At 36.6% G+C, this 24,317-nt stretch overlaps 1 protein-coding gene across 1 annotated transcript in view; it reads left to right on the top strand.

Moving 5' to 3' along the window:
* Positions 1-24,317, top strand: part of hpse2 (heparanase 2 (inactive)) — a 65,559-nt gene that overhangs the window by 24,716 nt on the left and 16,526 nt on the right. Inside the window, exons 4-6 of the mRNA XM_005801616.3 lie at positions 12,910-13,083; positions 15,151-15,322; positions 18,315-18,362. Of these exons, the coding sequence (XP_005801673.1) occupies positions 12,910-13,083; positions 15,151-15,322; positions 18,315-18,362 (394 nt within the window). The remainder of the gene's footprint in view (positions 1-12,909; positions 13,084-15,150; positions 15,323-18,314; positions 18,363-24,317) is intronic.

Raw genomic sequence — 24,317 nt, 5'->3', positions numbered from 1 at the left:
CAGCAGCCTGGGGTTAGTATCCCTCTCTATCTCTGAAGAAGAGTCTTGTTTCTTTACAATTACAAGGCATTCAGCTCACAATTACAGTTTTTGCAGAGGTGTGTGCTGAGATGGATAACCAGATAAGATCTGAAGCTTTCCAGCTGACAGTTCTGAAGATGACAGCGTTACTAATCTCTAGTTGTAAAAATGTCAGGTATGAGGCTGACATCGGTCTTTAACACTCAGCTTTTCTGACACTAATTGAACTTAAAGTTGTTAAATAGACTTTGAAAACCACAAGAAGATTTTCAAAATATGTTTGTTGAACTTCAGACTATTTCATTTTGCACAGGCTGAATGATGAACACCCTATTTGTTAGAACTATTTCATATACTGCATTTAAGAAAAACACATTTTTGTATTTTCTATTCAATGTGGAAATACATTTAGGTTGTTTTTCTTGCCTTTACATTTTGGCAGATTTGACCTAGATTAACTTCACTTAAGTTATAAAATTAAATGTTTCTAAAAAGCAAGTTAAAAATCCCATTTTGAAAAAACCTAATCCGGACCCATTTGGACGGAGCAATTATGGCCCGATATCTAAATTGGTTTTCTAGCTAAAGTTGGAGAAAAGTTAGCGGCAAGGCCCTTCATTGCTTTCCTGGAAATGAAATAATATTCTTGAGAAGTTTTAGTTTGGATATCATAAGAAACTCTATATTAACAGTATCTAATGATAGGGTTGGGGTTAGGGTTATTATTTTCTCTGACTATTGGGTGTTTTTTTTCTTATATGAGTAAGAGGACCTTTGCGATCATAGAACCACATTCTGATAGGCTCTTAGGTATAAAAGCTGGCATTTGTTGGTACTAGAAGAACCAACCCTGGAAATATCTCTATAAAACCTGCAGTAATTTCAATTGAATTATATTGTTTTGCACATGCATTGTACATTCATACCTACACATGTATTGTATTTAGACCATTGCAGTTATTGTGTGTAGAAAGAAACACACTTCACATACCATCAGCTGATGAAGCCTGACACAGCTAAACAATACAACCAATAATTACTAAAACAACCCAACACAACTAAGATTACTCTGAACACAAAAGGTTACTTTTTATGACTTAAAGTCATTAAAAGTGCCTCAAAATCCCTCAACCCCATTAATTAAAATCATCTTAACTACTTCTAAAAGGTTCAAGGTTCCTTTTAGATGTAACAACCGGTTGTTCAGACATGATTCATAACCAGTCACCAATTTGTGGCAGCATACTAAAAGAAATCTTAGCACACTCCAACTGAGCAAAGTACTCCGGTTCATTAATGTTGATTCATTAAAATTCATTTTGACCTTCACAAGTTGCAGGTTTCCGAGGGAAGCAAAGAAGCCCTGGGGCATCACTGATCCACCATTATGCTTTGCTGAAGCCAGGGCGCTCTTTAAAGCAAAAGCTCCACTTTGTCTCCTACAGTTATGCCACTGATCCATAGGCCTCAGAAATTCCAACCTGGATTCACAACACTAGAAAAAATAGTCTTTAGTTTATTTATATTATTATTAGCAAGTGGAGCTGACTTTTCTGTTGCTCTTTGTTGAGTATTGCGGACTGTCTAGTAGTTCAGGCAGGGAGACCTTCAGCCTTCAGTACCCAATGTGCCTCATGGTGGAAGCTAAAGTCTCACTTGCTGCTGCCACCAATTGATGCTTCACATCAGTGGAGGGTTTTGACCACCAGCCTACTCAGGAATCTGTTGGCAACCATCAATAAATTCCTCCATCTGCTAAATTCAAATGGCTATTGTTCCTTTAACTTTAAACTTGTGAATTGTACTTCCAAATACACGGATTTTGCTACATCTTTGTGACCTTTTCTTTGTGCAAGGCAATGATCTTTTCTCAGAACTTTGTGGAAGATTCTGTACAATTACTTTACTGCTTACAGCTCACAATCACACCTGATGAAGTAAGCCAGAACCTGATTATAAAAAAATATTGAGATTTTGAGATTGAATTGGTGCAACTGCATCCATGTTGACAATGAAATTTGTTTTGCCAAAGGTCTTCGGGGTACAAGTATGAGGTAACATCATTCCTAAATTACTTTCTAGGCAATTTTGTTCTTTGATATCTCATTTTTCTTGACAGATCACTTTATTATTCCTTGTTAAGATTTAGATTTCTGTGTTTCCAAGGTAGGGGTGGCTTAATGATGGAATGGACTGCATTGGGAAAAGAAGCAACAGGGATTTCCAAATGCATAAACCATTAGTAATTAAATGTTAATTTATTGCAAACAAAATTTTTCAGTTATAGTAACTAAACAGTGTGTTAGCCTATAATAAAGCAATCATTCATAAAAACTCTTTTGCCCAACTTGCAGCTGCTAAAATCCTTATGTTTTTGGTTATGTTTGGTTGCGGATTATAGGTAGCGCCAAAATGCAAGAAGAAAAGGATAAGACATGATGATGTTTCTCTCCCGGGAAAAGAATACCTTTGCACACCTTGTTTCTTTACAAGCCAAACATACTGAGGTCATTAGTATCTAAAAAGCGTACTTTTCCCATTAGGGAGTGATAGACAGCGACCACTGCCAAACAGATGTGAAAACCTCTCACACCCCATACACATTTCCTCACACCATCTCCCCCCAACAAATGGTTTGAGTTACATAGCCCAAAACTAGTGAAAGACAGTTGATGTTATTTTGTCCACTTCTCTGTCTTTGATTTGTTGTCTGCGGGCTGTTGCCTAGGCTAGAGCACACGTCTACACATTTACACACATTCACAGCAGCACAGAGTGGTTGTACTTTACATCAAGAACAGTGTATGTTAACATACCACTCATCTTACTCACTGGCCCTGTCGACTTGCTCTGCGTCTCCTTACACAGGGTTCACAGGAGGGGGCCACACGCAAGTCTGGTCACAGCAAATTCACAGATTGAGGTAATCCCTCACTCACATTCTGCTTGAAACACACACACACGCACACACACGCACACACACACACACACACAACTCACGCGCATGCATCGGTCCCCCTCTACTAACAGAATTGAAAACAGGTGCCCACCACATATCTTACATTCTTCCATGATACAAAAGTGGTTTGACCTGAATGGTTTTGCTGGATTTGAAGCAACTCTGTATGGAAGAAGAGTCCATGTGGAGATGTGTGTGCGTGTAAACATATAGGCACTAGGTTGTGTGTAACACGCTGGTAAAAGAAAGCCAGGCTTGCACTTTATTGAAACCACATTTTTCTCTCAGCACAACCCGAACATACAGTGTCAAGTTAACGTCTGGATGATACACCGAAGCTAAGCTAGCAAAGCACTCGATACTCATCGCTTTTTCGAGTTGTGCTCATAAAGCCATGTTGGTCCATGTTTTTTTTGTTTTTTTTTCCCCCAGTATATGGATGAAGGATCAAATTACACAGACAGCTCTTTAATAACCTTTTGTGACTATCTACTGAAAGAAGTGCAAATTGGAAACGTGAGTCTCGAGATGACCTTGTCTCAATTATAGTGTCTTTTCTCTGCAGCGGTGAAAGAATCTGGTTAGCAGTGGAATAATTTCAATGAGAAACAGAAGGCAGAGAGTTGCTGGATGATCTGAAGGAGCTGGTAGAGAAAGGGATTGAAACCATAATGGAGGCACTGATGATATATGTGCTGTACTTGTCTTTTTTCTGGGCATTTTTTCAGTTTACTTCTAAATCTTTTATGACTGGTCCTGCCTATTGTCAGCATGTTGTGTTTGTTAAAGAAAGACATTGGAAGTGTTCTCATTCGTCCGGTAAAAGCCTTAAATACTGTCATCAGCAATTCTACTTCCGCCTAGTAGGAACAATTTGATTAATGTACAGTCTTTGAGTGGACTCTCTCTACTAGCGTGTAGGTTATACACGCTAAATGCAAATTTAGCATGTACACTTTGCTGCACACTTCAAGGTTCTGTAATGCGAGTTGTCAGAGTTAACAATAAAATTACAAGCATCTCTATATGTAATTTCATGCCCTTTTTTTTTTTCTCACTATCGGTTGTTTTTTTTATTTACAAAGTGTGTATTTTTGAGATCATGATAAATTGTGTTGACACCTCCAGTATGATGCATTATTTAAGAACTTTGGAAATCAGAATACTCCGTGTGTGTTTTTTAGATATGGAAAGGCACGCTGTATCCGCGAACAGGAAAAAGAGCTCAAAATTAATTTTCTTAAATAGCTTTCCTTCTTGTCTGCAGGCATCTCTTGAGAATTCAATTTTGATTGGGGTTTTAAAACAGGCCAGAGCTTAGCCAAGATTTTTCTTGTGTGTCCTTCTGAGTGTGCATTTGTTTGGGTACTCCAGTTAGACTTTGTTGCAACTAAACATTCAAATCAAGAGTTTCCATGGTTGTTTGTTGTGTCTGGCCTGAATTCTTTACTCTTTTGTACTGAATTAAACAAGGGAATAAAACAAAACCCCTGCTATGTCTTTTTCTCCCAAAGCACAAGTCATGATAAACATGGGAGTGAATTAGCTATGCTAAAATCAGATTTTGAAAACCATAACAAGAATAGCTTTTACAAATACTGTAAATTTAAATTTGATCTTTGAACCTTCCAGCTGTACAGCTCACTGTCCTCTAACTCTTGAAGCAGCCAGTTTTCTGTATTTTCTGCAACTGCTTTGCACATGCAAGTGACTATATTTCTACACATGCAATGATTATTACAATGATGTTTGCTCTGACATTAATTTATGTAGGATATATACAGATAGAATTTTACTGTCATGCATGATTAATGCATTCTATTTTACTATATATAAAAAAAAGATCTTTCTCTGCATTGAGATTTGGGATTAGCACACTAAGGTTTGCACAAATTTTTAATCATAGACAACAGGGGCTAAACTTGCTCGAGTAGAAAAAGGATGAAACGCTCAAGTTAGTTTGAATCAGTTCCCTGCTTATGCACAGGATGCTGATTCCCTCTGTGCCTTAAAGTCATAGCTAAAACCCTTCCTGTTCACAGGATTTACTTTTAAATTGACCAGCTTTACACTGCATTTGTAGACTGCTGTTATAATTTCATATTTGGTCATGTGTGTTCAGGCAATAGACAATACCAATACTGTCAAGACAAAAGTGATTAAAAATACCTAAAACATTTTTAACTACAAATAAACTTTCTGAAATAATTTAATCATTTCAGTTTAACACTTTGCAGTGGAAACACTTTGCCTGAACCTGCACTAAGTAAATCAGTGTTGTATAATATCAAAGTTAAAGACAGTTATCAGAATCATATGCAGGGATTTATTTTGGTGCAACTGTTTTGGTTATAAAAATAAAACATTAGGAGACATTAAAAAAAACTATATTTACTGTAATCCAGAGCAGGATCATTGACAGTATTGTGTGGTTCCATTGCAAATTGAAAACAGAATAGAGTGGGTCTCCTTTCTGCTCTACTGCAGGCCACTGCATGTCGAGCCTGCTGTTAGTCAGACTCACTCCCTGGAAGTGCTTCGGCGGTGGGAGGGGCTCATGGCAGTTTTCATTAATGGCTGTAATGGCAGTACTATCTGTGCTTTCCCGTTTTGCCACCAATGTCTCATATAAACCAGAGAAAGTTGCTAAATTTGTCATGAGTCACTTTTTTGCAAAATAAAAAAGTCATTTGATGAGTCTGAAAAGTCACTAAATACAGCGACATCACTAAAACACAGTCCTCTCACTTCAATTCTTGTAAAGGAATGTAATCTCTACATGACAACAGTACTTGTTATTCAATCACAGTGCATTACACAGGGTTCCTACATAGCCTTGAATTACATCAAGGCTAAGTTGCCAGATTTTAGCTTACTCTGTAACCGAAAAAATAAAAAACAAATATTTGAAAATGAAATGGCTTTTTGATTTTGAATTTTGTTAAAACAATTTTACAGAATGTTTTATGAGATGTTTTTACATTCCAAGGTATTTGTATTGCCTTTGGTTTAACATTGAGATTTCGGTTTTATAATATTTTAGTGAAATTACTCCATTATTGGTCACAAATCTGAAAAAAAAATTCTGTTCCATGGTTATATACTGCAGAAAAAATAACTGACTGCTCTTAATCTTTCAACAGAACCCCACTTCTGACCACCTGAACTTTTTGCCCTTTTTGTTGCATTAGCAGAGAATGAACACCTGTTTAATCAGCCAAATGTAATTGATGATGATGGAGGTTGAGCAACAGATACAAGTGTGGTTTTGTTTGAAATGTAAAATGGGTATCTGTTTCTCTTGGGTGGTATGTGAACCAACAAACAGTGCTTGTGTGAGTGCATACAGGCCCAACATACGTGGATGTATGTGTGTGGAAGTGTTTGAAGGAATATTCAGAGCTCTAGAAATGAGGCATATCGCTGACTGATGCAGCGGCCTCTCTGCTTCACAGAACTGGTTTTTCTATCAGATAGACAGCTTGACAATATCCAGACCCCACTCTTTCCGCTGCACACAAACACGCAACGGCGCAGCAACAGATGCGCACACAAACACACTCATGTACACACAGGGCTCTCTTGGTTTCCTCTGCTTGTTTTTGGCTGCACTGTTTGCAAGATGAAAGAGAAACTTTTAGCTGAGTTAGTACAGTACAGTGTGACCTCTCAGACAGCCCTTCATTGTGGCACGATTAGAAAATTTTGTGACTAAATTTAGATGATATTTCAAAGTAAGAGTTGTTTTGAAGTAAAACCAGAAGTAAAAGATAGGAGATTCAAAGAGAATAGTTCCAGCATAGCATGTGTATCTTTTGGAAATAAGGATATTTAACCTACAAACTTAGGGCAAGTTTATGTGTAGGTTTAAAGAATTAATTATTATTTGCAGCCATTAAAAAAATTACTCCCCTGGAGTAGCAATTTATTCTGTTTCAACTTCAATTTGCAATTTGTCTTCTAACATCACAAACTCATGCATTTAGCATTTATAAAAGTAAAACATTGTGTTCTCATTTTAAGCAGCTGTTACTGTTGAACTAAACAACCTCAATTTAGTAACATTTAGTGATTGAATGTATCAAACAAATGTGCTTCTCACTTTGGCTGCACATTGTGTTTGTGAATACTGAATTGACTATTCATTTCTTCACTTGTACATTAAATGTTATTCTTCCCGGTAACATTTTGTGCACCATTACAAAAACTTATTAAGTGGTAAATCCTGAATTTATTGTGGCTACAAGCACAAAATCTGTTTCTTATTTTACAAATAACATAAAACAGTAAAGGCTGTAACTTTTTTGATGTAGTAAGTTAAAAAAAAAGTATTTTTGCTATATTATGTTATGTTTTCAGTGTCTTCAAAGAGTCGTTACATATGTCAATGCTGTGGGCAAGAACGATCTCTGGTAGTCATCAGTCTTGCAATGAATCTGAATAATCTTCTGACTGAAGTCACTAGCTGTATGACCGTCTCACTCTCAAGATGCTCATACATGACTGTTATGACGTGACAACAGGTACGTTTTTGGGCAGCAGAGACAATAATTCACAGCAAGTCCTGGGTCACCACATCAGTCGTTGGGAAGCACTGCTAATCTACCTCATTTGATTTTGCTGCTTCTCTTTAAGTCTCTATCAGGCCTGTGGTTAGAAAGCTTGGCAGAGAGACATTTGAGTTGAAGTTATGATGCTTTATGATCAGTGGAAGAGATGATTTGAGGATCCTCCTTCTTTGTCTGCTCTTTGATCCTAACCTGCATTCATGAAGCCTCCTTTTTACTCCTGTGGGATTTGGAGTCGTAGCTCTGGTATGAGTTGAGCTTTGCAGATACTAATCAGCTTCATCCAGCTGTAAAACAATACCTTGTTGCCATGGTTATGCATCATAACAACTGTTGGAAAAATCTTCCAGCTGTGAAGCATCCAAATCCAGAGGGAATAACTGTCCAAATATGCAATGCCTCAGCCAAAAAAAAAAAAATATGAACAAAATTCTCCAGACAGAACAATTCAGAATTAACATAATAGTGGTAGAACTGACTCCAACATGCTGCCACCATGGGCAGTGCATTTCTAAAACTCCAGATATGGACTTCAGATCGAGATTGTTTTTTTTTTTGTTTTGTTTTTTTTTTCACAAATGTCTGATAAAACATTGAATCTTCTGATGATTTCTAAATTGCATTGTATCTTATAAACCAAACCTAGTGACGTCGAAAGTATTGTAATTAACAACAATATCTCACCCTATAAAGTTTAATAAGTACTGAAAAAGCAAACAAATCATGTTTGTTGTCAAAAAATTTAATGTATTAACTAATATATAATTAAATAGCAATCTATATATCCATTGTGTATAATTGCTAATCTGTGCAGGATCAGGAAACTCGTGCTTATCTCCAGCAGTTCTTAGAAGAGGTCAGGTTACACTCTGTACACCTGTGTATCACAAGGCAACACTAAGTAATACAGGACAAACTACCATGCAACAACACACTCACCTCTAAGGGCAATTTAGAGAAACCAATTAACCTGACATGGATATTTTTTGGTCATTTTACCTGGAGTCAACCCACGCATGAATGGAGAAACAGACCACAGGTGGATTTGAACCCAGAACCTTCTTACTATAAGATAGCAGGGTGAACAACTCTTTCATCATGCACTCCCACTTTCCATCACAGTTGTACAATTTGTAAGAATATGTTACTTATATACCACAAATGAAACTCACCAAGATTAACTAGGAAAATGTTCCACTTAATCATTTCATCAGTTACGTGTATTATCTCTTTGTGTGCAGCTGGAAAAACTTCACTCAAGAGGAAAAAAAAAACACTTCTGAGCTACAGCTAAAACATTTAGGAGCAAGTCCAACACAGGACAAACATTTGGAAACAGCTTTAAATTTCTGCTTCTGAATGTTTTTCATCAAAACTAATATGACTTGGATTTGGGGATTTATCTACTGCATGATCAAACTTTGCTTTCTTTCATAGAGTATGCACCATTCTCCATTTTCAGTTTCATTAGATACATGTTGATGTTACCGTATCACTTCTGAATAAATGTAAGGAAAAGGAATTCAAAGTTTAGTTTCAGGCAGATGCCATTGTAATATTTTACAGTGGATCACTTTGAGCACAAACTAAACGTGCTAAGCTGGCATAAAATACCATTTGAAATCTCAAGAAAAAAATTAGAAGGAAGTTAGACAAAAACAAACAAGAGAAATATAAAAAGTTACAAAAATAAACTTAAATTCAAAGTAATCTACAAAGCATTATAATTATTTCACCCACTATTATGCCAGTTACTTGTTTATGCATAATTTCTTTCTTTGAAGTTGGTTAAGCTGAAACCAGTCTAACCAACATGGCGTACTGTAATTGAAAGCATGTTTATTTAACTCTACATGTCTACAGTACATCTCTACACGTTACTGTAGACCTGCCAAAAGGGAAAGGGTATTTTTAACTAAGTAATGCCTCCAGTGATGCACTGACGATGTGTTTGCAGGTCGACTCACTTTGTCTTGCCACAAGGCTGGTTGCCTTGTGCTCAGATCTCAGGTGAGCAGAGGCCTGGAATTACTCATCCTGACAGGCACATCTGGCGCTACTTTCTCTGTCCTGTTGCCCTCCACTCTGCTCCTGCACACAGAAACCGCTTTGGTTAAACCACAGAGGGAAGGAGTTACGGTAATAGTGGCTATGATAATAACATTATTGTTGGTTATTAATGAGATGGGGAACAGACAGTTTACTCAGGAGAAATATGCTTGTGAACAGTGCTTTGAGCAACCAAACTATTGTTGCGGCATACATTTTTTTCAAGCTTTGTCCTACTGATAGCTGATTAATGCCAGGTGCAACAAGCATTAGGCGAGCTGGCCTCTCTTTTGACACTGTGGGTTAAATCAGTGCTCTTCAGGAGATAAAATCATAAAATAAATTATGCAAAAAAGGAGATTTAGAATCAAATCTGTTCAGAATTTGGTTGTGTTATGAAAAGGGTGGCTTTAAATGTGGGAGTTTCAAAGAACCTTGCAGTTTTCAGCAGCTAGATATCTGTCTTCCTGAGTTTTTTTGTTTTCTTTTGTCTTTGCAAGCTGTTTGAAGAATCTATCATTTAGCAAGCTGAGGTGGTCCGAAACCTTGAGTTTAGCTGCGATTTTAACGGCAACCATCAAGACAGCATTCATCTGGTTCCTATTGAACCTAGGAAGTGTGGGTCACAGTTCAGGGCAATATTTAGGCTAATGGAATGATCCCAAACATATTAAATTTCAAAACAAAAACTGAAAGTGTCCGCGAGAAGCTTGCAATCACACCTCCAAATGTAAACAAATACTTTTGAGACTCTTACATATGCCAGCATTTGTGGTAGGCCTCCAAATTCCTGCTCAGGGAGAAGAGTCCATTCTAATGGAGACAGGAGACATTAACATGAGTGAGCACTCAGCTGCGGCACATAACAGTCTAGAGCTCAACGTTTGTGGGGCACAACACCACAGGAGTCCATGATGGGAAAATCAGCCTATGTGGATTCTCACTGAATGTCGTAATTGAAGAAACTTTATTGTTGTGTGCAGATTAACTTACACATACCAGCCCAACATTCATTCCTTGGTAAACACTTGATTTTAAAATACATTTCAAATTCAGCTCAAAGTTTGTTCGCAAAGTTCACCCTATGCTTACAGACACTTAATTGTAGAGCGATAATACCAGATCAACTAATAAGGAACATTGTACTTTTACACTTAACTTCTGTTGTAGAAAGTATTTACCATATTAAAGATTCTTTTTTTTTCTTTTGGTCACTTAAATATTTCAGACCATCAAACAATTTTAATTTCAGGCAAAGGTTGCCAGAGAAAAGTATAAACCTGGCACCTTTGTTAAATTCTCAGTTTGTTGAAATAAACCATATTTGTTTGATGAGTTCAGTTTAACTCACTAACCCTTCACTTCCAGATTAGTAGAACTAGGAAATCATTCATATAGAACCTACAGTATATGATAGCATGAAGTAGACTAAAAGATCTCAAAAAAACAACAAATCTTTTCCAATCTGAAGAAATTAAAGAATAGCTGTGAAATAACGTCTTTGATATCTGTCACTCTGGAAATGGTCACAAAGAGATTTTGTAAGCATTGGGACTTCAACAAACAGTGAGCGCCTTTGTTCACAAACAGAGAAAACATGGAACAACGGGGAACCTTCCAATGAGTGGCCTACATACTGAAATGATTGATTACTTATTACTGATCCAGGATATCACAAAAGACTCCAGAGCAACATTTAAAGCACAGCAGGCCTCACTTGCTATATGACTATAAAAAAGAAGAATATTCTGTATACTCATGAGACAAAAGTGGAAGACCTGTGTTCTGTCCTAGCACACCATGTAAGAAAAACTGAAACTAAAGTTCAATAGTGGTAGTTTGATGCTCTAGGGCTGTTTTGCTACTTTAGGATCTGGATGACTTGCCATAATTGATGGAACCCTGAATTCTGCTCTCAAGTATAAATTACTAAAGGAGAATCACTGGTCTTTAAATCACACATTTGGGACTGTAAGCTCCATTGCACTTGGGTCAATGATCCCACAAAAACAATAAGTCCACTCCAGAATGGCTCAAACTAAAAACCAAACAAAGATTCCGTTATGGCTATTTTGTATCCAGACTTAAATCAAATGGAAAAGCTGGCATTACCTTAAACAGGTTGTTCATGGTCAAAACCATTTTCCAAAGTAGAGGACAATAATCTTCCTCTGCTCCCATGTGAAAGGTTGAAGGACTATTATTGCAAAATTAAGTTGTTATAGCCAACTCAATTGGCTATAACAAAGGTGGCACATTACCAGGTTGGTATGGTTATCATTTTCTCTTAATAGATAAAACAATAATGTGGTAAACCACAAAACGCCAGGCACAGAGAAATATTTCAAAAACTTGGTACTTGGATCTGCAAAATATTTTCACTATTGCGTAAAATCAATCATTGCAATTAAGTGCACCACTGTAAACATGTTTTGATTTCAGTCTTAAAGTGGCAAATAGACAATTAAGCAATTCACCAACTTCTCCAGGGAGTGTTTAATTCAGTAGACTCACTTTAGCTCTGCTGCTCTTTCCTCTTTAAATGGCTTGTCTGCAGCCTCGGGCAACTTTACACAGCGCTTGTTAACTCACTGAAGAGGCTCCTGAATGACAGTGTAGACTGCTGCAACAGCTTGCACATAGGGAAACATGAGATAAAGCAGGCAACTTAAATTGCTCCAGCATAAAGACACAAATGAATCAGACACTATAAAATAGTTTAGTGGATTTATTCTTTTAGATTTGTAGAAGAGATAAAGGATTTTTAAAATGCATTTTTAAATATTCTCTGTGTCAAATTGACCCAGAAATATCATAGCTGCATCTCAGAAATGAACACAACAGAAAAGTTAGAATGTCTGTCATCAAGTGATTCTAAAGGAATTTATTCAATGGATGATTTTTGTCCAAAACCTGTAAACTCTATGCAGGAAGAGAGAGAAATAGAAAGTCACCAGATAGAGAGTTAAACCCAGGACCATTTTGCTGCAAGACAGTAATCCTCATTTCCCAGTATTTAAAAGAAGAAGTCAGAAAGCAAGCAAATGCTTATTTGTACAGCCCTTTTTAAACTTAAGATAACCATGGTAGATTAAATGGTAGACATCAAACAATACAGCTTCCAGAATCTATACAATAGTTTCTGTACAAAGAGCACCACAGATACTAATATAGAGCTACAGTCAAGCATAAAGAATGACAGGGATCAAGAACCAGAAAATCCATGAGTTCCACATGGTTTCTATTATTGTCATATGATTCCAAATGAATCAAAAGAATCAAAGTTACAACTGCTTTGTGGGTTTCTCCCAGCCAGGTCTTTAGACAAACTGTACAACTTTGCTGACTGCGCTGGTCTGCACCTGATCCTGGGGCTCAACGCACTGCACAGAAACCCAGACAACTCCTGGAACACATCCTCCACACTGAGCCTGCTGAAGTACGGTGCTGGAAAGAAGTACAACATCTCCTGGGAGCTGGGCAACGGTCAGTACAGCAGCATACCACATGCTGCCTTGTCAGTAGTCATTTAACAGATTGTTCTCTGTAGTAAAATGTACGTCTTTGGGTTTTCTTTACCTCATCTACTGAAGAGCTGCCAAGTTTGATATATGGTTTTTAGAATTCTCTGCCTCTCTTGGTGGCACGTTCCCATTAAAAGCATAAAGCAAGTGAGTACATATTTTCCTTTTACGTATTAGGTGTGTCTACTTCCAGCATTTCTACATTTCAATTTCAGCCATCTCTGCAAACCATTTTCCCAGGATAGATCAGAGGGTGCAAACTGTTCATTCCATTTGAACATTTTCAACTTTTTATTTATTACATCGCAGTCACAAACTTCAATATACTTCAATATATTATAATGAGATTCTTTGAGATATTTCAACTTAAAGCAACCATGTATTGTGGACACAGCAAACATGAGATTAAACTAGATCAGAATAAAGTATTAGAAAATCTTGCGACGACTATGTTGTTGGTAGGTACTGTAATGATAAACAGTTGCAATGTGCCAGATTTCCTCTTTCTTGTCTTTCTCATCTGTGCCTCCATCACTCTGTGACCTTTAATAAAATAAGCAGTTTTTCCTTGTTTGAGCATCAGATGTGTTGAGACTTTGTCTAACGGGCCAAATATTACATCGGCATGTAAAATCAAGTTCATAACACTTGAAATTTGAGAGCCAAGATATGTTGCACGCCATATAGTCCTATACCATATGAGTATTTCGTACTTTCCAGACTTTTATTTGCAAGATACTTTAAAACCATGTGTAATTTTTCCTTCATTTTACAGCTCTTCACTACTTTCTATTAGTCTATCAATAAAACTCATGTTGTGGGTATAAAGTCAGGAAGTGTGGATAAAATTTAGAGTAAGGCAACATTTTTGCAAAATACTGAGATTTTAGATTAGGAGGCTTGAAGAAGTCGACTGCAGAAGATGTGCAATTTCGTTTATCAACTATCCGCACTCATAGTCTGGGTGGATTTAAGATCTCTCGGTTGCTTCTGTCAGGATCGACTCGTGGAGTTAGGATCGGGTATCTTTAGGAGACATCCCATCTGTCGCCAGGCTCCTTGGTTTGAATGGTTTGGGGATTTCTGAGCTTGGGCTGTGTTTGGAGTTCCTGTCAGGAAGAAAAATGAATGAGGGTCAGTTGCCTGTTAGTAGAGATAAAAATCTGAAGCTTAAATTTGTTCTTCTAAATCTTACATGCCATGAAAAGAGAACTCTCTTTTGTCTTTGACACTGTTCATTTCAACAAAGCGATGGAATTGACACAAGTTAAGCTTCATATCCTTATGTCTTTTTTTATATCTGAACACTTTAATATTCAGAAAACACTGAACATATACTATGACAAAGGTTAAAAAGGCACTTCTAATGCATCATTTAAACACAAAAAGATTAGTTTCATTACACTAATACATTTTTGACTTTGTAGCAGTGTATGGGTAAACATTCTGGTTCATTGAAGGATAACAGGAGAAATGTTTTACGGCTGTATGACTCATATTTCTTTATCAATTTCATAAGCAACGAATCTCTGGATAGGAACTTTTATTTGAGTCGTATCCGGAAAGTATCATGCAAAATCCATTCATCTAAACGTTTAGAAAATTTTAGTGAGGACTTGAACCGAAGCGAAAGCAATAATTTTAAGCAAGTCATCCACGCAGCACAGACACTGAGACAAATTTATAGGGGTTGAATGAAAGGCAAAGAATTATCTGAGCGATTAAACAGCAGTAGGTCTGCAAGAGCTTAGCGTTCCTCATTTTTGGGCAAACCGTTTCCTTCGGTCTTTGTTTTAATGAATGTGCAAGGCCACCATGTGTGCTCGGCCTATTCCCCTGACACTGCATCCATCGGTCTACATTACGGCGAATTGCCCAATTACCTCTCCTCAACCCCACTTTTTTTTTTTTACTGGCAGTTGGATACTCTAAGATAGCAAGATCTGACTACAACAACAATATTCCCTGCCCCCTCCCTACTGCTTCTTGTACAAACGCTGGCTCATTCTGCTCCATCTCCTTTTTCCAGAACCTAATGCCTACCGAAGTATGGTGGGTCGTGCGGTCAACAGCACCCAGTTGGCTCATGACCATGCCAAGTTGAGGACCCTCCTGCAGTCTGTACGTTACTACAACCGAGCTCACCTTTATGGCCCGAACGCTGGACGACCTCGGAAAAATGCAGTCCTCCTGCTGGATGGGTGAGTATAACTGGCCCAGATTCCTCTCCTTGTTAGGCTGTCCTGTTGGCGGAGAGGAAAGAGGAAATATAGTGGAAAGCAGTTTGAGACTTTATGGAGCTTCACTCATTTCGATACACTCCACCACCCCCTCACACACACGCCTACACCCCCGCACACACACAGTAGACCTTAGTGTTTATGAATTTCCACTCTTTTGGTTTCAGGGTCTTAGCTCCACTTATACCATGTCAACCTAAATAAAGTGTCATCTGACTGATAATGTGAAGGCACAATATCCCACCTGCTGGTTTCAGCCAGAAGCCGCACCAGCTTTAGCTTCACACTGACTGCTTATTTAAGAGCACCCTCCCAACTGCAGCCTGCAACAAGGAAATGTAAATAGACCGCTTGACCGTTTTACTTTTAGAGAAAGAAAACGTTGTTTTTTGTATTTTCTGTTTCCACTTGTTGAATAATATTTTTGTATCATCTAGAAAAGTAAACTGAGAAGAAAATGTACTTGAGTGAAGACTTAGAAGCAATGAACTCTACTTCCATAAGCTCTGCTCTAGCAGCACAATGTTGTTGCAATTATTATCTTTCTTGCTTTTTTTCTCAGATCTTATAGGGTTTATCTGCTTTCACTCAACTTTTTAGCAAACAGAAAGCTGAAGCGTAAAATACACAAACTGTTTACTATCAGTTCAGTTCAGTTAATTCAAAAAGCATTAGTTCACAACAAATTTCTGATATTTCTGAAGATGGTGTGAATTAAATGTTTGCAGTTTTACTAAAAAAAAGGGTGATACCCTCTTTTCAGTGGTATGTGAATTCCAGTTTCCTTGGGGTCTAAATATGATACAACACTCATCCACTCTTCAAAATGATAAAGACAAGAGCATATGATGATGCTAAAGTGATGCTAAAAACAGAAAAACATTCCTTCAACTATTCAGATGTATTTTTGCACTAAACGACATCTAGGAAAAAGATCTTCTGCCTGCCTCAACACACATTACACACCATTTTCCATAGATATATTGATAAGTGATGTTTTAAAGCCTGTTATGAAGAGTGTAACAAAAACAATGCACACGCTTGTGAAGGTTCACAGATACTTTTATGTCTCTGTATTTCTCAGGAAGACACTATCTATAACTGTTCTTTGAGCACACATTTTCATAAAAACAGAAAACATAATATTACAAAAATAGTTATGCGAGTTTCTATCTTCCTTGTACTCAGGTTTCTCACATTATGGAAAGCATTAAGAGCTTCATAATAGATTAACTATGCCACAGTTTAAAAGATGTATGCTCCTGTATGCTTTACATGTGTTTTCTCTGTAATGTCTGAGCAAATTATTGAATTATTGAGCAACAATCCAAACGTGCAGGTTAATTGTAGGATGTGATGAAGAACAGAGAGCTGGAGTATTTGTGGGTCACTGGTGTCATATTTAACAAGCGACATTTCTTGTCTGGTTGACACTGTTACGAGGCGGGCAGCTGTAGTGTTTGACATCCTTTGCACTCTCCTGCTTTTAGCAAATAAGATTAATTTGATTCTGAACGACCCAACAGTCCAAATATCAGATCTGCAAGACTAAACAAGACACAGTGGTGAAAGTTGTGTTTTTGTGACAAGGTGTTTGGAGACACATTTCAAGGTATGTCTGGTGTGTTTTCAAACCCCAAATATGGAGCGATTTGGATCAGGTGAAAACGCGCACAGATGCAAAGCTTCAGATGGAGTAAGGCAGATAGCAGGAGGAGCTTTGTTTATGGTAGTTTGCAGGATAAGTATTTCAAAGAAGTAGAAATGGTTCAAAATATATTTAAACATTTTAAAAGATCTTATTGCTGCTGAGTTCAACCTTATTAATCTACTTTAACACGCACGCTGAAGGAAAACAGAGGTTGACTTAACTTGAACCCTGACATAAGATTAACGTCCATGAAAAGTCCTTGTAAACCTCAAACTGGAACAGTAATAAAAGCATTTTTTAAAGCTTAGTAGCCAGATGAGCAACTTATTTGGCAAAGAGATTTAGAAACACCTTTTAAACTTGCAGATAGCAAATTATTTTTTGGATTTCAACATGATCAAGAGCATGAATTGAATAATTGTTTTGGGTTCTCAGGAGAAAAGGAAACCAGTTTTGTTGTGGACTTTGTTTTTGCGCTTCACTTGAGCAATTATATTGGTTAGTATTGATGTGACTGCGATCAAACAGCTCAGCCTTTGTCTCATTTGACCATAAAGACTCTTTGCATGAAGCCAGTTGTTTTTTCCACTTGGAGAGCTACAATTGAGGCTCTCTCTTAAATCTGTTGATTTCAAAACAGATGTTGAACTTTTGCTTCAATGTGCTTAAAGGCCAAGTTCATGCAAAGAAGCAATGCAATTAAAATGTGAGAAACCATTGCTGATTAAGAGAGTAGTCAAATACATGTTCAGGAGGATTCACAAACTCGGCAGCTCATAAAATATGTATTGTTTTTAGATTAGAGAAAATGCATTGTAAATTAACATTAATACACCCAATGTGAATGTGTGTGTGTTTCATTTTAATCATTCAATATATGTATATACATATTGCAATCTTAGTTCTGTTATAGTTTCAAATGTAGACATCTGAAACTATTTAAATAGAGAGTAGTTTTTCTATGTTAAATAACCAATTAAAGAAGGTGTGTGCTTATTCGAGACCCTAATTTTTACGTTAATTATTAAAAAAAACAACATTGTTTGTCTTGTTAATTGAATATTTTTAACAAGCACTTATTTTCTATGCAGGTTAAAATAAAGAGTTTTGATTAAAGTTAGCCCAATTTGTAGACTATATTACATGATGTATTATCATATTACACATAATTTCATCCACAAGTCTTGCTGGTTACAGTTGAATGTAGCATACAAATGTTTAACAATTTTTATATTGATACATGCTATATCCGTTACTATAAGAGATAAAACATTATGTAACTGTTTCTTTTCTAAATTTCAGGTTCATGAAGAATGCCAGCTCAATTATAGATGCTGTTACGTGGCAACAGTAGGTATTTTACCCTTTTTATCTCTACTTTCTATTCAATGAATGAAAACATTAACAAAAAGAAAGAAAAATTAGCTGGAGTCTTCTCAAGGAATGAACAACAAGTCAAAATATCGCAACACTAAATATTTTAAAGAGCCACTATAAACAATTAAGAAGAATTAAGACCAATTTTGCAAAAGCAACAACGTCAAAATGTTGAAAACAAATTCCACCTGCCATTAGTATGATCTACGTACAAATCTTTTCAAGCATTTTCTACCAGATAAGATTTGCCTCTACCTGAAGACATTTGCAATATTTCTTGAAAAAGACACATTCGCCTCGTGCTCAGGCAAACCAAAGGTGACTGTGAGCAGTCGTCAAGGTGAAGGTCAAGTCTAATTAGTAAAAGTTGTAAGAAATGGAAGGTGGAGGGGCTGTCAGTAAGACTTGGAAAATCACCACCCACTCGGTTAAAATCAAACCATATGTTCTGGTTCATTCCCTTTGTCAATTAGCCTGTTTTACACTCAGGGTCCAGATGCCAGTCCAACCAGGTTGCGTGACAGAAACTCTGACCTCTATAAAAGAAGCCAACCTAAAACAAATCGAGCACACTCATTAACATGTCTACAGCTCAGGTTTTATACCTTTGCAGCTGTCTGAAGTTGGTTTTAATCGGATATAGCAGAGAAACTCAGTAGTCAATATGATCTGGATTAGATAAAGAGTTGGATTTGTTCATCTTCACTTAAGAGTTTACCCGGAAGTGTTTTTTATGCTCTGAGTGATGAAACATCTTAAGCAGGGCAATTTTATTTGCATGGTGCATTTTCAGCAGCAAAGCAATTGAAAGCACTTCATATGATTAGAAGGAAAGTAAAACAAACAAGCAAAAAATACAAAAAACTGTGGGAAAGTAACAGACAACAATGTCAGGCTGAAAAGCAAATTACACTTTATGATGTTTCAGTTTCTTTCTGGAGGTAATTCTAAACGAATTAGTTTTAGCTGTGATTTAAAGGAACTCAGTGTTTCAGCAGTTTTGCAGTTTTATGTAATTTTGTTCCAGATTAAAGTAACATAAAAACTAAGTGTTGCTTCCCTGGAGATGCGGAATAAACCTGAACTAGAAGATCTGAGTTGTCCAGGGGCCTCATGCATAAAAGAATGAACACTTTTCACACTTAAACTTGGCGTATAGAAAAATTTAGAAAAGTGTGGCACACAAAAAAAATCGGATGCATAAGGCCGTGCGCACGCACGTGGCAGCGCACATTTCCTTTATAAATCCTAATTTGCGAGAAATAGAGCGCAGCTGCTGGTCCGCCCCGTCGCCACCCATAAATACATATGCAAATACCTGGAAGTTTGCCAACAGGTGAAGCAATAACCATGGCAACATCCTTGTTCGAAGCAGTATAAGTATTTATAATAATAATAATAATTATATATTTTATTTAAGTGTTTTCTGATAACATCAAACCAAGTAAGCAGAAAAATACAGGCTAACTTGGGAGAGAAAAATTAAAGGGAAAATTACTAAATTTCCTCCTTCCAAGATTCTCAAATATCTAAATAAATACAGAATAACCTTCAAAGATAAAACAATTTGTGTTGTTTTATAATCTTGAGGTACGGCATTGCCTAAAAAGTAACATTTTCTCCGTCTGTCTTCAAATACCGGCTGAACACGCCGGGATTTGTTCAAACAGGCATTTGCAGGATCTCTTTATTTTAAATTTATTTTAATAAGGATTTTTTTTCTTTAAAATGTATTTTTATTTTTCTGAGGTGACATTATGTGTCCTCAAAGCACCTTTTAAGTCCAATTTTTTTTCTAGAGCAGGACGTTTAGGTAATGGTAAAAAATAAAGCAGATTTGCAACTTGTCTTAAGTTCAATGCTGAGCGAGTCAACAAGTGGAGGTTTTCTGTTTTAAATTGCAAAATGCTTTTCAGAGGATCTAGAAAGATTTTAGCATGTCAGGCTGAAAAAAAACACCGAATGAATAACGCTTCCTGCTGCACATCATTAAAAAGAGACGTGCTGGGTTGTAAAATAGTGGGAATCACCGCATGGACTAGAATGTTTGCTTATTATATTCTTTCAATAATCCTAGACTAGATTTTACAAGAACTATGGCACAATTAACTAACCTGGAGACGAAAACATCTACTTATTTATGTCTTTTATAAATTATTTGCTCACATTAAATTAAAAATAAGAACATATTTATGGAAGCAATAAAACGGTGTGGTCATTTATTGCCGTGGCTTGCAAAAGCAATCATTATTTCAATCAACTTTTTCACATTTTTCATGTTACAACCACAAAATTTAATGTCTTTTTATTGCAATTTAATGGACTCAACCACATTGTAACATAAATGATACCTTTTTTCCAACATTGTTTACAATTATAAAAACTCGTATGTTCTCAACCCTCCTTTGTGCATGTCTTTTAAGATATAATTCCTGTTATAGTGTTTCAGAAATGAAACACCTTGTACATAGTTGGGTTGTTTTTAATCTTTCCTGAGATGCCAGTCTGATTTTTATTCAGAGACAAACACTGTCGAATAAAAATAACTTTACATTTAAATATACTGTAGGTTTAAATGATTTTAAAGTAATTTTATCTCCACCCATATTTCTATAAACTCTACTCAGATTCCCTGTCCCTGTGGACAAAAAAGATCCGCAACTGAAAAATGTGAAGCAATAATAGTTATCCATTAATGCTTTCCCCAATGTCTTTAAAATATGTTTAAAATCCCTCAGAATAAGTCTATCTTTGCCAGGACTGTGACTTTAGGTGCTGTACAGTTGGATCATACATTTCTGATAATAGATTAAAGACAATTTAGGGAGATTTCCACCGCATGGGATTCTGTTTCGTACCCTAACTCTGCTTCAAACTCTCCACAACTTTATCCCTCTCTGTAGTATTCTTTGGACTTCATGATTTGGTTTATCTAATGTTCTCAAAAAATCTTCACTCCCCTTTAAAATTGTTGTTTTTATACTGAGATTAAATTGTGACTTGGTTTCACTTTATTTAATTTAGGAGCATCTAATATTTTTTCAAAACAGTCCTGAATATCCTTTAGTTTTTGTTGGTCTATCGCATGAAATACCACAATGTATTTGTGTTTGTATGTGTTACATGACAGCATACTTAAAAAAAAAAGGTTAAAGGGAATGAAAACTTTTGCAGTGAATGTTTTGTTCTTCGTTGCTTATTTGCTCACTGTCTGGTAAGCAGTTTTTGTCTATTCCAAACTGTTGACACGGGTTGGGAATTGAATCTGGAAGTTTAGATATTTGAAATAACACTTCTTCAGCAGTGGTATTTGTATTACCCTAAAAGCAGCAGTCCCCTCGGTCCATGCTGACAAACCTCAGCAGCTACATGATAGATTGCCACGAAGCTTTTTACAAACACGTACACTCCCCAGAGGTTGAATCCTAGTGCTGGTTCCATTACTTTTCCTCCAACAGTGCCATGAGGTTGACATTTGTGGTTTTAGACTAACATATACTTCAATCAAACACTTAACTACACCCAGGCCCTCCAAGCACATATACAGTCATTTCTCTTACCTACAGGGGTTGCTTCATGGTGAGAGATTTCTAACAGCCGAAAGTGTGAGACCTGGCAGCTAGCTGTGAAAATATGAGTGAGTAAAGCAAAGGAGACAAATTTACCCTTTTGCAGGAGAGTCGCTGTTTAGATGCCCCTGAGCAAAGTACATAATGTTAGCCTAACTGTTCCAGCTGTGGTTATTAGCAGCAAAAACATATGTATGAAGCAACCCTCTCACTGCTGAACCTTACCTTAATAAGAGGTGTACTAAAATGGACCATAGCCTTAAACATGTAGTGCTTCTTTTGTTTATCACGTGAATCACAGCTCAAATTGCATGTTTCTGAATGTGATTTGGATCTGTTTGTCTAGTAAAGCGCTTTGAAATGAGATTGTTGTAAATTGGTGCTATAAAAATATATTGAATTGAAGTGGATTGAAATGAATCACACAAAAAAACTTTTACTATTTGCTGTGGTTTAAAGTAAACAAATAAATAAGAACAAAATGACAATAAAGCCTTGAGTTGCTTTACTTCTTGTAGAGACGCTGCATCTTAGAGAGCTTTCGCTTTTTATTGCAGATGCACTATTAAAGAGATGGTAAAGAGTTGTGGCTTTTAAGCTCACAGAGAGGCAGTAAATTTCCCGGTGGTGTTCCTTTGGGGAGGAATATATCCTTTTGTTGTTGGTTGATGATTCATTAAGCTGGTAATAAGCCTCAGCTGCACAGTGGTACACAAGAGAACACGTCCTCCTCTGCGTATCTGCCTTCCTACTCACGTCAGGTCGATATTTCTTCATACAACATGTCTTGCAAATAGATTGTTCAAGATTGGTAAAGTGACCTAATTGAGTGGTCGCTTCACCACAGCAGGTAGTTAGAGTTTCTTTGCTTGCTTGCTTGTTGGTTGTTTATTGTTTAGGATCCCCATTAGCAGAGCTATAAGCCAGCTACTCTTCCTGAGCCCCATCATTGAAAACACACATCATACAATAAAAATCATTGAGATATATGACAGATGACAAATTTAGCATATATATCAATATAGTAATTAATTACAGTTCAAACAATTGCTTCCTTGTAAAGCTTTAATCTGACATGTAAGGTGTTCTAACATCACATTGGAACAAAACAATCTTTACAACTTTGGTACCTGTTTTAACAGGTGCTACTACTATTAGGTTTTATTAAAAGGTTTTATTGGCTCTAGTGGCCTTTATTTGATAGTTAATTGACAGGACTGAGGCCTCCTTATGTGGGTTGTGCTTAACCCCTGCGTCACCACAGCACAATATGAAACTATTAGTTTTATACATTTCATTTCAGCTTTGAGCACAAATCAGAGATAAACGTCGACAGAGAGAAATATTGACTTAATTATCTTTAAACTACTTTGCAACTAATTTGGCTGTATGATTTGAGTCAATGTTTGTTTGTAAGACCCATTTGTACCCACGCTTTGACTTATTGGCTGATGCTTTGAGATGCTGATTCAATATTTCCACACCATCTTATTTTCCATTGCCACATATCTTGTAAAGTGTGCCAGTTCTACAAACCTCACACAACATGGTGCTGCCATCCCTGTACTTCACAGTTAGGATGATGATCTCAGGCTTTCAAGCTTTCCAATTTTTCCTGCAAATAAAAGAATTATTATTATGCCCAGTCACTTGACATATCTGTAGAACTCAATGTCAATGTTTTTTTTTTGTTGTGTTCATTTACATACATAATAATTCTTCAAAGAAAGTAAAAATAAGAAACTGTTATAAAAACATTTCTAGCTGATCCAATAAAAGAAAAGTTCAGCCTGATTTAATTTAAGACAGTGAGAATCTTTTTTTCTTTTTATACATTATAAGAGCATGTCTGGCTTCAACTATGTTTCCATTTTTGGCTCTCTCTTCCATCCCTGTTTGACTGCATCATATCTGTTCCTGTGCCATATTTGTGTTTTAGGACAGCATCGGATTGTCAGTGATCCACCTTTGATGGCACTTTGGAGAGAGTTGTGTTTAACAAGCTGACCAAGTGGATTTTTGTCTGGAAACATTCAGATACAATGGTGTTCACTGTTGCATTTTAGTGAATACCAACCAGTAGAGTAGCACCACACAAGAGTCTTTCTAAATGCTGCAGAAACAAAGGATGTGTCTTTGGTTCTCCTTCCACTGCCGTACTCCATAAACCAGCAATGATTTTGTCATTTCTGGCTAAAACACCAAGTCAGATGTTTTATGTCCTTTTTTAAAATGCTATTTACTAACAACGTGCTAAGCTAAAACATGTCATCTTGAAATTTTAAAAACCAGTCACTTTTTTTTTTTTTGCTTTGTTCACATGTTTGATGGGAATTTTTTTTTTCTCTGTGATCTGGCC

The sequence above is a fragment of the Xiphophorus maculatus genome, chromosome 22 (genome assembly GCF_002775205.1).
Source record: "Xiphophorus maculatus strain JP 163 A chromosome 22, X_maculatus-5.0-male, whole genome shotgun sequence".
Lineage (NCBI taxonomy): Eukaryota > Metazoa > Chordata > Actinopteri > Cyprinodontiformes > Poeciliidae > Xiphophorus > Xiphophorus maculatus.
Note: the sequence above shows the minus strand (reverse complement) of the source record. Positions and strands in the feature narration are given on the sequence as shown.